General features: G+C 48.6%; 3 protein-coding genes across 3 annotated transcripts in view; 1 reads left to right on the top strand and 2 right to left on the bottom strand.

The window, feature by feature from the left end:
* LOC125725332 (protein NLRC5-like) overlaps positions 1 to 14,046 on the bottom strand; it is a 554,938-nt gene that overhangs the window by 390,728 nt on the left and 150,164 nt on the right. The gene's annotated exons all lie outside the window — the stretch shown is intronic.
* Positions 1 to 14,046, bottom strand: part of LOC125725336 (NACHT, LRR and PYD domains-containing protein 12-like) — a 248,178-nt gene that overhangs the window by 183,574 nt on the left and 50,558 nt on the right. The window lies entirely within an intron of this gene.
* LOC125725366 (RAB11-binding protein RELCH homolog) lies at positions 6,520 to 13,393 on the top strand. The gene is made up of 14 exons (XM_049002221.1): positions 6,520 to 6,539; positions 6,635 to 6,712; positions 7,031 to 7,154; positions 7,543 to 7,591; positions 7,730 to 7,809; positions 7,892 to 7,998; positions 8,519 to 8,618; positions 9,212 to 9,294; positions 10,205 to 10,268; positions 10,412 to 10,550; positions 10,764 to 10,880; positions 11,467 to 11,555; positions 11,656 to 11,726; positions 13,059 to 13,393. Exons 1-14 carry the CDS (start codon positions 6,520 to 6,522, stop codon positions 13,177 to 13,179), a joined length of 1,242 nt encoding a protein of 413 aa, XP_048858178.1. The 3' UTR covers positions 13,180 to 13,393.

Genomic DNA, 14,046 nt, shown 5'->3' with positions numbered 1-14,046 from the left:
AGCTCTCGATTTACCAGTCGATCTATGTTCCTACCCTCACCTATGGTCATGAGCTTTGGGTAGTGACCGAAAGAACGAGATCGCGGGTACAAGCGGCCGAAATGAGTTTCCTCCGCAGGGTGGCTGGGCTCTCCCTTAGAGATAGGGTGAGGAGCTCAGTCATTCGGGAGGGACTCAGAGTAGAGCCGCTGCTCCTCTGCATTGAGAGGAGCCAGATGAGGTGGCTCGGGCATCTGATCAGGATGCCTCCGGGACGCCTCCCTGGGGAGGTATTCCGGGCATGTCCCACTGGGAGGAGGCCCCGGGGAAGACCCAGGACACGCTGGAGAGACTATGTCTCTCGGCTGGCCTGGGAACGCCTCGGGGTCCCCCCAGAGGAGCTAGACGAAGTGGCCGGGGAGAGGGAAGTCTGGGTCTCCCTGCTGAGGCTGCTGCCCCCGCGACCCGACCCCGGATTAAGCGGGAGATGATGGATGGATGGATGGATGGAAGTTTTTACTCACTCGCGGTTTTCTAAATTGCTTTTCAGTCTTTTGCTTTCTGTATTCTTTTTCTCATCTGACCGAAAGATTTTTATATCCACACACAAACACACACATATCCAAATATTTAAGCTATTTTACACATAGACAGACCTCTGTAATTGTTGCTGTGATATTTATTAAATGATTTCAAATCACAAGTGCATAATTAACAGTAGTCCAAGAGTATTAATATATGTTAGTAAATCAAGTTACAAAGACTGAAATCATTAATATTCATGGAAAGAAAAAAGATGAATATCCATTTGGACATGATTGCAATGTGTCTCGCTTAGGACAGGCATTGACTGTTGATCTTGTTATTGTTATCCAGGCACTTGATACAGGAGTTGGTGTTACATTTGTAGAGGGGGACCTTCTCTGCAACCACCTTCAGGGCAGAGGCCAACAGCTCGGCCTTTTCTTTGTCTTTCCTATAGACCTCACTGAACACAAAGGCCTTGGGACCGGGGTGATTGGTCAGTATACTGAGAGAGTCCAGGATGCACTTCTTCACAGCGGGCTGGACATTAGTATTTCCTCTCTTTTTCTGGACTCTCTCCCGGTTCTGTTCGTTGTCGTCCTTTCCTTGGTTCAGGCAGTAGTCCAGACATGGAGAGTTGTAGGTGTAGAACACCACACAGCCATTTCTGTCCCCTGTGTTCAGCAGGTTTTGCACAGGAGCGACAGCTTGGCTGCTATCACAGATGAGCAAGGCGCGCTCTGAGTGGACGGCTGAGGAGCCAGTGCCCTTTGGTCTGGCAGCGACCATCTGTTTTCCCGTGTAAAGTTTCCTTGTCTCAAGGTTATTCTTGACATTATTTGTGTTCTCTTCCTTAAGGAACTCTTTCTCTTCGAAACTGGCCCCACACTGTCCTGCTGGGACGTTGATGGCCACAGCATACTGGGCACCTTCACCGCTGCTGGTCTGTTCATATGGTTTATATCTTGGAGAAACAAAGAGTAAAAACAAGATAAATGAAGACCTGATGTTGCTGATGCTGCACATCCCAAGCTTGACACAGTGCACAAATACCTGCTGAATTCACATACAAGTCATGATGACAGGGCGCATGGAGTAGTCATGACAACTGCTTCTTCATCATACTTTTGACCAACCTTGAGGGATAACTACTAATATTTAAGAAGATTTACTACAAATATTTATAGTTGCTTACTCAACAAATAGCTTAAACTATGACGGGAGTCCCACTCGCTTACCTGGTCTCAAAGAATCGGATGATTTTAGGGAGAGCGTTCAGATCCCCCTCGTCTGCTGATACCACAGAGGAGAACAGGGAGAGCAGGAGGAGTCCAGCCAGCACACCTGTATGCACCTAAACCGGTAACGAGACATGAAGGAGCACAATCACAGACCAGCAGCTGAGAGAAAGGAAAAAAGAAAAGATTTACCTCACATTACTTATAAAAACTATTCAAGGTTTGCACATCCAACCCACGCTGGAATCAGGTGCAGGACAAAGCTAAAGGTAAATGTAAAAAAGGAAGAATTCTCACAAATTGTATTTGATGCTCCCAAAAAGAATTTGACCCCTAGACCTTCTGATGAAAGTCTGATGAAATGTTACGCATCATTAAACATTTTGGGATTATCAAATACAGTCTTCCTTGTTTATTTACACTACCTCACATTACCATGATGTTAGTCAGATCTGAGAAGCTGAGATAGTGTCTTCTCCTGCTGTACTTAATCAGGTAGGCTGCAGCAGCAGGAGAGAGCGCTGGTATATATACCACACTGTATGTGGTGAAGAAGTCCAGCCGTTAACACTGTAGTGCTTCTGGTCCAGCCCATTACAAGGCAGATTTGTTGAGGAAGCACAACTGTTGCTATCTTTAGGATCTTGGCTTTCACAACAGTTCTCAGCTACCACAACAATGTCTTTCCAGTAATTCAGAAACTTGTAAAGCAAATGCAGTGTTTGCCTGCAGTTATAGTCTTTTATTATTCAAAAGTGATTTCCAGTGTATATCCACTTATATAAACAGAAACATCAGCACTATAATTATATCTGCAGAACCTGGAGGGATCATACCAACTCAGTTTTGTGTTGTTTTACCACTGTCGGAATTTTGAAGCGTTTCCCTCTTAACCACGACCCTTTCCAATGTCAGTTAAACACAGCATTGTGAGCTCAGCTGAACTCTGCATCCTTCTACTCTCTCCATTCAAACACTTCATTTTGTTCTTCTTCAGTCCCATGTTTATATTTCATTCACATTTAATTCACATTTCACTTGCATTTATCTCTTTACTTCACTTTGTGATTTTTCTCAGGCAATATTAAAGACAGGAGACTTATTTATCCTGATAAGCATTTGAGTATTTTTAAAGTGGCTCACTTTTTTCTATAGAAGCAGGCATGGCCTGTCCCACTGTCAACGGTGTAAATTATATAAATTATAAACCTGGTTATAGCTTTATTCATTTATTTCAACTTAAGTTCAAATGTCAGTGTTGATTATCCTGTGTTACTCAGGCGATTATTCATATCTTTATTTATTCTCCAGCCCAAATTCAGATTATTACAATCATTATCATTAGTAGATACAATTTGCCCTATTATGCACAAGCTGGGTTAGAAGATGTGGGCCTGGAGCAACCACAGCACTCCATCAGAGAGGCCATGAGCGGTGATCATCTTACATCGGTCAGTGTGTGTGTGTGTGTGTGTATGTGTGAGCGTGTGTGTGTGTATGCATGTGTGCGTGTCTGTGCGTGTGTGTCTGTGTGTGTATGTGCGTGTGTGTGTCTGTGCGCTGTGTGTCTGTGTCTGTGTGTATGTGAGTGTGTGTGTATGTGTGTGTCTGTGTGTGTGTGCGTGTGTGTCTGTGTGTGTGTGTGCGTGTGTGTGTGTGTGTATGTGAGTGTGTGTGTATGTGCGTGCGTGTGTGTATGACACCAGGTTGCAGAGGGGACTCTCCATCTGCTTAGTATCATTAAATGTGTCGTTAATACAATTGTGGTTAATTGACAAGTAATCTGTTGTGCAGTACAATAGCATAAAAGATATTTACTCAAATAATGTATAATAAGTATTTATTTATCATACAAATTTATCATATATTGTTATTATTTATTATTAGATGTAAGGTTATTAGATATAATCTATGATTCAGCGATATCCAGCTGAGTTCTTGGAACGAGGGAGGAACAGAGAGGTTTTGCTTCTGCTTTCACAATATGTCTCAATTTGCACAACAATTTCTTTCCTTCTTTCCAGTAAATGCAGTGTTTCCCTGCAGTTATAGTCTGTTATTTAAAATGAACTTTCAAAAATGATTTCCAATGTATATCCACACATACATGAACACAGAAACATCAGCTATTTTCCCAGAACCTGGAGGAGTCATACCAACCCGACATAGATTTTTTAATATGATGATGATGATGATGATGATGATGATGATAATGAAGGAGGAGAAGAAGAAGAGGGAAAAAGATGCCTCTCTTACTCTAACCCCCTTTCCTTATATACCGGTTCCCAATAGGTTAATTGGGGCAGCCTAAAAATACAGGGGGAAACAGAATTTGAGTATCATATGCTTGCAGCTTACAATACATACTTTTACCACCAAACCGAACAGAATAACTGGCCATTAGCCACCTACATTCCCTGACCTTTCCGACAGTACATCAAACATTGCACAACAAAACAATAATATACATAACATCACTCACCCCCGCCCCCCCCCCTCCTGTGCCAAACCATCCCCTTCCCTCGTTCCACAATTGGCAATAAGGGAACCTTCCCACTGTGGCGCGCGCTTCCGTAGGGAACCAGTATGCCGAGGGACCAGAGAAAGCAGCAACTGGTGTGGAAGCTGGTGAGAGTTGTCTGCATGTTTGCGTACGGTTCTAAATTTGCTATGGAAGTTGGATGAAGCGGGAACAGTGGGTACCTCCCTGTTCAAAGATGCTGTCATAAATAAATGAGCTGAGCAGTAAACTGATGTGTGGAGGTTTACTGTTCTGTGAGCAGGGGATCATGGGAAATGTAGTCTATGCAAATGTGATGTGCTACCATTCCTATGCCAGCATTACTCCCAAACAGAGTACCGGACACATTCACACCAAAACACCACAAGTAACCAAAATTCAAAAAGTGACCCCTTCAACTTTTTACAGTGTTATCTGTCTGAAAGTCAGACTAAAACTCTTGCATGCTCTTGCATTGTCCATCTTCCTTTATGCCTGCAACACAGGGAACCTACCAGCAGAACTGCAGAGGAAGGTCCATGAAGCTGAAATGAGATGTTTCCAAAGAATACTATGCATCTTGTATATAGACTGTATAACAAATAAGTAACTTATAAGTATACTTATGAAAAACCGATAACCACAATTACGAAGAGGAAACTCCTGCTTCATGTAACGAGATCAAACAAGATCAGAACAATCCTCAGGGAATTGGGGAAGGAAAAAGATGACAGGGAAGGCAGAGGAAGAGATGAACGGACAACATCGCTGAATAAACTGCAATGAATTTTGCCTCTATCCAGGCCCTCGCCCACAACAGTGAGAGGTTGAGTCAACTGGTGTACCTCTCCTCAGTGCAGTGCCCTCACCGCTCCAAGGGGTTTCAGGACCAATGATGAATGATAATGATGATTGTTATGATATTGTTGTTATTTATTATTAGATGCAAGGTTATTGGATATAATCTATGATTCAGCGATATCCAGTTGAGTTCTTGGAACGAGGGAGGAACAGAGAGGTTTTGCTTCTGCTTTTACAAACCTAGCCCAGGCTGCCTGGTCGGTACCATCACTGTACTCATCTGACTAAAGTGTTTATTTACCACTGACATAAATGGTAACATGTCTTCATAAAGCACCAGTTTGCAATGATTGGTGTGCTGATGAAATATTTTATGAAATGATACATCCATCCATCCATCCATTTTCCAAACCGCTTATCCTACTGGGTCGTGGGGGGTCCGGAGCTAACCACTGCACTAACATGCCGCCCCCTGAAATGATACATATGATATGATAAATATTTTGTGGCACCAGTCTTATGATTCATGCTGTATTTGTATCTTACAGAGCATTTCCACCCAAGCAGAATCAATTCTGTTTCTGACCATTATGTCATTTGGTAACATTTCTCTCACACATGACAGAGAGGGTGAGAGGGTGTTGTGTGTGTGTGTGTGTGAGAGAGAGAGAGAGAGAGCGAGAGAGAGCCTTAAAAACTCCCCAAACCAGGAGCAAGGATGTGTAGAATACCCAGAAATACTGTGAAATTGAATTGCTTTGGTAAATTTAACATTTTTATTTTTGGCAACAAAAGCCACACACTGTAACTGATTCTAAAAATTGGTCTGGATAGTGTAGCTATGCTCACTGAATGGACCCCACACCTCACTTCCATACAGCAAAACTGGCTAGATTACACAGTCAAATATTTTCCACCATCTTAAGGTAAATCTGTATTCAAAGGTTTTCTGTTTATTGCATATACTGTAGAGCTCTGTAAGCTTTTCCTTTAGTGGATTCACTGCCACGCTGAAGCTTCATGCAGTCCTCAACAAGCCAAGGTAAATATGCTGTTGTGAGCTCTAGGGTGCTGCTGCCTGGGTTGGAATGTTGTCTTTGAAGGCCATTCTGGCCGATTCTTTTCCAAGAATTTTCTGAGCCTGATGAAATGAGATTAAATACATGTTTAATACTTCAGAAACTATATATTACTTACGACAAACATGTCTTGGAATTTCTTCAGTTACATACATCAAGCTGAAGCGGATGCTTTCGTGGAAGATGTTAGTAGGATCCATTGTGTGCACTGCCTTTTTAATAAGGCGGAGTTCATATACACGTCGCTGCTGATTGGCTAACACCTCTGACACACCCACCAACAAGCAAAAATGTACCTCAAAGCCCATTGCGCAATGTTTCACGCCAGTCATTCAGCCTGGAAACTTTAGCAAAATGGTACACGCCATTTTCAGACTGAAAATCTGTAAGGTGCCCCATGTTACGACCTGAACTCAAGTAAACACATGATATGTGTTTTAATGTGTGATCACATGATCAAAAATAATGAATCTTGAGAAACACACATTCACTACATATATAACATGAAAAAGCAATTACCTGTATGACCAGCAGCTGGAGCATGAGGGAACCATGGGCTGGGGCAGCCTGCTCTGGGTGGTCAACCAGCTGTAAGTGTCACCCCCCCCCCCTAAATTAACCATGAAGAAGCATCTACACTGGGCTTATGAATTCATCTAAACCTGTTGGTTGTATGAGTTTTTAAGGAATTCAGCTATTTGTAATTCTTGTAATTTGTATTTTGTGATGGTCCTTAAATACATTTCGTTATAAATCCCCAATAATTCTCCATAACTCCATTTCAAATAGAGTCCTTTTAAGATCCAGATGGACGTTAAAGCTTAGCCTTGGTAGGTTTACAGGTGAGTAAATCCAGCCCCCACATGCAGAACGTTACGCTCCGTGTGATGGTGCTACTGCTCCCCCAGGTTACCCCATCTCATCGGAATAGTGGGTCAGATCAACGTCAGCTCCGCAGCCTGCGTGCACGAGTTCTCCAGGCTTTTCTGGAGGCTGTGCCGGACGTTTGGAAAGATCTTCACAAACACAAAGGTGAGTGGTATCAAGTGTCCGGTTCAAGGTGTTAAGGCCAGTGTACGTTTGGGGATTTGACCCTGGCTGTTTGACCTCTGCTGCAGTGTGGTATCAAGTGTCCAGTTCAAGGTGTTAAGGCCAGTGTACGTTTGGGGATTTGACCCCGGCTGTTTGACCTCTGCTGCAGTGTGGTATCAAGTGTCCGGTTTAAGGTGTTAATGCCAGTGTACGTTTGGGGATTTGACCCCGGCTGTTTGACCTCTGCTGCAGTGTGGTATCAAGTGTCCGGTTTAAGGTGTTAAGGCCAGTGTACGTTTGGGGATTTGACCCCGGCTGTTTGACCTCTGCTGCAGTCTGCTCTCTGGGTATAATCACCTTGTTAAGTCCTGTTATATTTTCCTTCCAGGTGAAGCCACAGTTCCAGGAAATCCTCCGGCTGTCTGAGGAGAGTGTGGGTGCGTGAAGCTGCATGATCGCTTATGTGCTGCAGACGCTCCTGCCTGCTTTTATGAGGAAGAGCTGGCAGGATGTGGCTGCTGTCAGGCGCCATGACGTATGCTCTCGTCTTTGTCATGTCTCCGCGGTAACGGCAGATGCCACGGATGGGAATGATGTTTTGACGAAGGGTACCGTGCCCATCTACGTCATCGGGGTGCTGACATGCTACAACCAGGTAAGGAGCGGCTGGTGGAGCAGTGACGGCTGAGAGTGCGCGTGGCCCCTCACCTGAATCACCTCCCCCGCGACCCCCCCAGGAGGAGGACCGCAAGCTGCTGGTGGCCTTCCTGGAGGACGTCATGATGAGCCTGTCTCTGTCCCATGCTCCTCTGGACAGCCTGAAGATGGCCTTCATGGAGCTGGGGTGAGCAGGCGGGGGCGGGGCCGACGTAGTGGGCGTGTCAGGGCATTTGGTGAAGCAGGGGGCGGGGCTGGGGGAGCGACAGGGGCAGGGCCGAGGTAGTGGGCGTGTCAGGGCATTTGGTGAAGCAGGGGGAGCGGCTGGGGGTGTGGCAGGGGCAGGGCTGGGGGTGGGCTCAGGGCAGGCCTGGCCTCCCAGGGTTCCGTGCTCTATGTTTCTGGTGCCTCCTGGGGGTATGTGTTTGATTACGGTTCGGACATCATGTCGTTAATTTACAGCACAGATGGGGGGGGTGGGTCATTTTTCACCAGCACCTTCTGATAACAAAGGTCGTGTTAGCTATCCCCACCCTGGGGCCGCACGCACTGCCCCGCCTCTCTGTTACGCTCCTCAAAAATACTCTGCCCTCCTAGTGTCAGTCGGCCTCATGAAGACACTCCCTCACTGGAGGGTGATCGGCCTGGGCGATTCCAGTGCCGCTCGGACCATAACGTATAACAGAATATGCCTGTCCCCCCCAAAGCGCCAACCCAGCGTACCACGAGCTGTTGCTGACGGTGCTTTGGTACGGCGTGGTGCACACCTCCGCCCTCGTGCGCTGCACTGCAGCCCGCATGTTCGAGGTAAGTGGGCGGATGCTGCGAGACGAGGCGTCAGGTGTGGCAGTAACAGTGGTCAGAATTATGAGAGTAGGAGTGTAGAAAGCAGAGATTAAGGCCAAGGACAGCTGTCCTTCCTTCAGGAGGAACTGCAGAGAAAAGCATAACCTTGTACTGTTACTGTACTGTGCAGAAAACACTGTAATACTATGTTACTGTACTGCGCTGTAATACTATGTCACTGTGTTGGATTTGCTTGCCTGCCTGCCTGCCTTATTGAATCTGAAAGCATCCCTCCCCCCCAAACATATCATCAAATCAATGTCCAAAAGTGCCACTTATGGAATCAACACCCCCACATCAGTGGTCTCACATAAATTTGTTCTTGCTTGATCTCTCAGATTTTGCATTGCTCCTTACTTTTGCCTGTGATGTGTGGGACGTGTCCATTTTCACCTCATTATTGATATCATTTCTTTATTACTCTTTTGTTTCCTGTTTGGATGGTTGTTTATTTTATTGTTATTATTTTTGTCCCTCTCTCTCCGCATCGCCATGGTGCCGTGCTTGCTCTTTCCATGCACACCGTGTGACATCACCCTGATCTGACCAATCAGCTGTTGGTGAAGGGGGTCAGTGAGAGTCTAATAGCTCAGAGGGTTGCCCCAGCCCTTATCGCGCTCTCTGATGATCCTGAAATGTAAGTCCACTCCTGCCTCGTTCCTCCCAGCCTACCCTCCCCACCTTGGTCCATGGCTTTCCAGGAAGTGCCTCACTCTCCGTACGAGGAGCTCGTGGCAGTGAGAAGCGGCTAACGCTAACGTGCTAACATGTCAGCTGTAACTTAATCCGGGATGGATGCTTGCTGACCACGTGAACCCAGAGCAGCTGTCATCTCCATACCAAACGGGAAACACGGCCCCGTATTCAGAGGCTGCTTTTGGGTAATTATCACGTCTATTCAGGGTGGTCATGTTTACCCGGAAATGCGAGAGTATTTGCCCCCTCGTATGGCCGCATTGCTCTGTTTGGACCCTTTGAGTGCCGGTGAACGAAGGATCTGCCGCCGCCTGCGGGTCGCGCTATTCCTGGGAAGCCGAGGCAGGGAGGAGGCTATGCTAAGCTAAGACATGCTAACATCGACCTCAGGCTGAGATCCTCGCTGCCCCCACGTGCTCGATTCATCGCATGATTAGGCTCCAGACTCGCCCTCAGGCACGCTGCCCTCTCCACCCCCCCAGACCCCCGTCCCGTCCCACCCGCTCACCCATTCGTCTCTCTTTTGCATTTTGACCGGTTGCAGGTGATTCTCAGGGGCATGAGCGAGGCCTTAATTGACAAGCGGGTAGCTCCAGCGCTAATTACCTTGTGCAGTGACCCGGAATTGTGAGTCAATGCAGACGTGAGACTTCCGCTCTGTCCGTGTCCATGTCCTCCGTGTCTGTGCCGTCCCTCTGCCGCCATCCGCGCGGATGTGTGTCCCACTCATGCCTGCCACTACTTACCGCCGCACACAGTCACCATCTACCTTCTCTGTCTGTCTACATATTGAATTAGTGGAGACTCTCGGCCTCAGATTGTCAGTGGGTCCGTTTCTGCTTGTGTTCCAGCTCGGTTAGGATATCGACGATACCGGCGTTTGGTACCATAATGGAGACCGTGACCCAGAAAGAGGTACCGTGTCACTTCAGTCATCCAGACCTTTAATTTGGAGATTTAACTGCATGTCAAACTGCATGAAGACCAGTGCAGACCAGTGGATATCTCCCAGTGTGTGTACGCCTGAAGGATAATGTGTCACGTACTTGCGATTTAAGCTTCTGGAGAGAGTGAAGATGCAGCTGGCGTCCTTCCTGGAGGACCCGCAGTACCAGGACCAGCATTCCCTGCACATTGAGATCATCCGGACGTTCGGGAGGGTCGGTCCCAACGCTGAGCCTCGCTTCAGAGACGAGTGTGAGTTTCTGGCCATTTCAAGCCAGAGATATGACACAGCAACTTCTCTTCAGGGAACCGTTCAGTGTGTCATGGTTCATTGCGAATTATGGCTTTGCTGTTCTGTGCTAGTAAACTGGAGGCCTTGTCTTCCTTGCCCGTTTTGTGTGTCTGTGGTCACTGGGCCTCAGCGACCGTCACACACACACACGCAAACCCAGCTCTGTGTTTCAGTCGTGCTCCCTCACCTGCACAAGCTGGCACTGGGCAACAATGGGCAGACGGCCGAGGCCAAGCGGATGGACATCGCCATGCAGCTGTTCGAGGCCTACAGCGCCCTCTCCTGCTGCTGTATCCTTCAGAACCCCGGGGGTCAAAGGTCGCCTGGCCCAGTACCGAATAGCTCAGCTTTTACAGCACCTCTCAATCGGTTTAATGTTAACGTGGGATATTCTAGCTGCCTTTGCCCATTTTGCTAAGCTGCCTCTTACTGAGGAGTCGAAAGCTTCAGGCTTTAACTTCATCCAAGTTGCCGTAACCAAACGACAAAAAACAGGCCTGGAGTTTCTCTCGTCACGTACAGCTTTGAAGCGTGTGAATATGCCCTGAAAGTGGAGAAGACAAACCCTCCATGTGGACACCTAATTTCAGGGTAAACATGAACTCAGAGCCTAACCGCTGGGGCTGGGGAGGGCTGACTGTGCAGCAAAGCTGCAACCAAACTCTCCCCAGACCCCCCAATCCATATACACCTGTCAGCTCCGAGGTCCCTGCATTTGGGTCAGGTTAGCGCCTGAAACTGTTCTCATAGCTACTTTAATGGGCATTTAAAAAGGCAGCCCGCCACCCTTTATTGGGGAGGGGGGGGGGGGGTTGACAGACAGCAGTGGGTGGACAGCAGGTCTAGCTGGAGGACGCCATAACTGCAGACACACAGTTATCTCCGAAGACGTGCTGGTGAATCACTTCCTCCCAGGGCTGAGATGCTTAAGAGTTGACATGGAGCAGTTCTCTTCTGAATATGAGGTTTGTTAGACCGTCCCAGCGCTGGGAAACCTCACAATACCCAACACTGAAGGCAAACAGAGCAGGCGGGATCTCACTTTTCTGTGTCGTTTTTCCGCAGGATATCCTGAGCTCCATGATTAAGGAATGTGAGCAGAAAGTGGAGAACAGGAACTCACAGGAGCCACAGGGGTAAGAGCCAACTGAACCATCTGCTTACCGCTGTAGCTCCCCTCACACCATGGTGTGGGCGGTGCCAACCAGCCCCTCGCTTACCGCCGTAGCTCCCCTCACACCACGGCGTGGGCGGTGCCAACCAGCCCCTCGTTTACCGCCATAGCTCCCCTCACACCATGGTGTGGGCGGTGCCAACCAGCCCCTCGTTTACCGCCATAGCTCCCCTCACACAATGGCGTAGGCGGCGCCAACCAGCCCCTCGCTTACCGCTGTAGCTCCCCTCACACCACGGCGTGGGCGGTGCCAACCAGCCCCTCGTTTACCGCCATAGCTCCCCTCACACAATGGCGTGGGCGGTGCCGACCAGCCCCTCGCTTACCGCCATAGCTCCCCTCACACCATGGCGTAGGCGGCGCCAACCAGCCCCTCGCTTACCGCTGTAGCTCCCCTCACACCACGGCGTGGGCGGTGCCAACCAGCCCCTCGTTTACCGCCATAGCTCCCCTCACACCATGGCGTAGGCGGCGCCAACCAGCCCCTCGCTTACCGCTGTAGCTCCCCTCACACCATGGCGTGGGCTGTGCCAACCAGCCCCTCACTTACCGCCGTAGCTCCCCTCACACCATGGCGTAGGCGGTGCCAACCAGCCCCTCGTTTACCGCCATAGCTCCCCTCACACCATGGCGTGGGCGGTGCCAACCAGCCCCTCGTTTACCGCCGTAGCTCCCCTCACACCATGGCGTGGGCGGTGCCAACCAGCCCCTCGTTTACCGCCGTAGCTCCCCTCACACCATGGCGTGGGCGGCGCCAACCAGCCCCTCGCTTACCGCTGTAGCTCCCCTCACACAATGGCGTGGGCGGTGCCGACCAGCCCCTCGTTTACCGCCGTAGCTCCCCTCACACCACGGCGTGGGCGGTGCCGACCAGCCCCTCGCTTACCGCCGTAGCTCCCCTTACACCACGGCGTGGGCGGTGCCGACCAGCCCCTCGCTTACCGCCGTAGCTCCCCTCCCACCATGGCGTGGGCGGTGCCGACCAGCCCCTCGCTTACCGCCGTAGCTCCCCTTACACCACGGCGTGGGCGGTGCCAACCAGCCCCTCGTTTACCGCCATAGCTCCCCTCCCACCATGGCGTGGGCGGTGCCGACCAGCCCCTCGCTTACCGCCGTAGCTCCCCTCCCACCACGGCGTGGGCGGTGCCGACCAGCCCCTCGCTTACCGCTGTAGCTCCCCTCACACAGTGGCGTGGGCGGTGCCGACCAGCCCCTCGCTTGATTATTATCTGGTCACTTTGGTCAGCTCTCGCTCTGCACCCACCAAACCGTGCCCCTTGGCTGCTGTATCCAGGTCCATGTCGATAGCTGCCAGCCTCGTGAGCGAAGACACAAAGACCAAGTTTCTCAGTAAGGTGGGTCAGCTGACGACTTCGGGCGCCATGCTGGCCAACGTGTTCCAGCGGAAGAAGTGACCGGAATGTGCCGCCGCCGATCCCACGCTGCCCGGCCCCTCCTACTTGAACCCAATACTCTGCCTTTTCTCTGTGTCCTTTTATCGCCACAAAGTCATTTGAAGCTCCAAAGATATTTGCACTGTGTTTAATTCCTCTTCATTTTTGGGTTTTTATCGTTATATATATTATGTAACTGTATTGTACACATTTTCCGTGATTTCCAGTCTTATCTTTGTGTTGTGTGTATGTTTTAATTTATCTATATGTTTTTTATATTACTCAAGTAAATAACTGTACAATTTACCGAAATACAAGACCATTTTAAACATGTCCAAGTAATAAAACTGATGAACACTTGTGTACTTCCAGCCGGTCTGATTTACTGGCATTCATCTTATGAATAAATGTCAGCTTTGCAGACAGGTTTGTACGGTGGCCGAGAAAGCCCAATGAAATTCAACGTAAGAAACTCACGTCTAATAGAAAAACACATTGCAAAGCAACAAAGCATATTATTCAGTTCATAACGCATTTGCAGACACACTGCAAAATCATAGACGCTGCCCAAATCCGAAAACACTTTCATAAAAATGACACGTGCGAACCACATTTTCCAAACGCGCTGCACATTCACAGACGCGCCACAATTGCAGAAAACAACCGCAACTTCGGAATTACTAGGCTTAAATAATTACTGAAATACTTTTCTTTCCTGAGCAGCATCTGTGTGTAAGAAACATAGACAAAACATTTGAATATAATTGATTTCCTAAGTATCAGATATAACCGACAATGCCAATAAGGCCTCAGAAGTTTACCCTTCCAGTACAGTTTCTTTTATCCAGCTCTCCTCAGTATATTAATGAGATGTGCAGGAAATATTCA

This window comes from Brienomyrus brachyistius, unplaced genomic scaffold (assembly GCF_023856365.1).
Source record: "Brienomyrus brachyistius isolate T26 unplaced genomic scaffold, BBRACH_0.4 scaffold65, whole genome shotgun sequence".
NCBI classification, from domain to species: domain Eukaryota; kingdom Metazoa; phylum Chordata; class Actinopteri; order Osteoglossiformes; family Mormyridae; genus Brienomyrus; species Brienomyrus brachyistius.
Note: the sequence above shows the minus strand (reverse complement) of the source record. Positions and strands in the feature narration are given on the sequence as shown.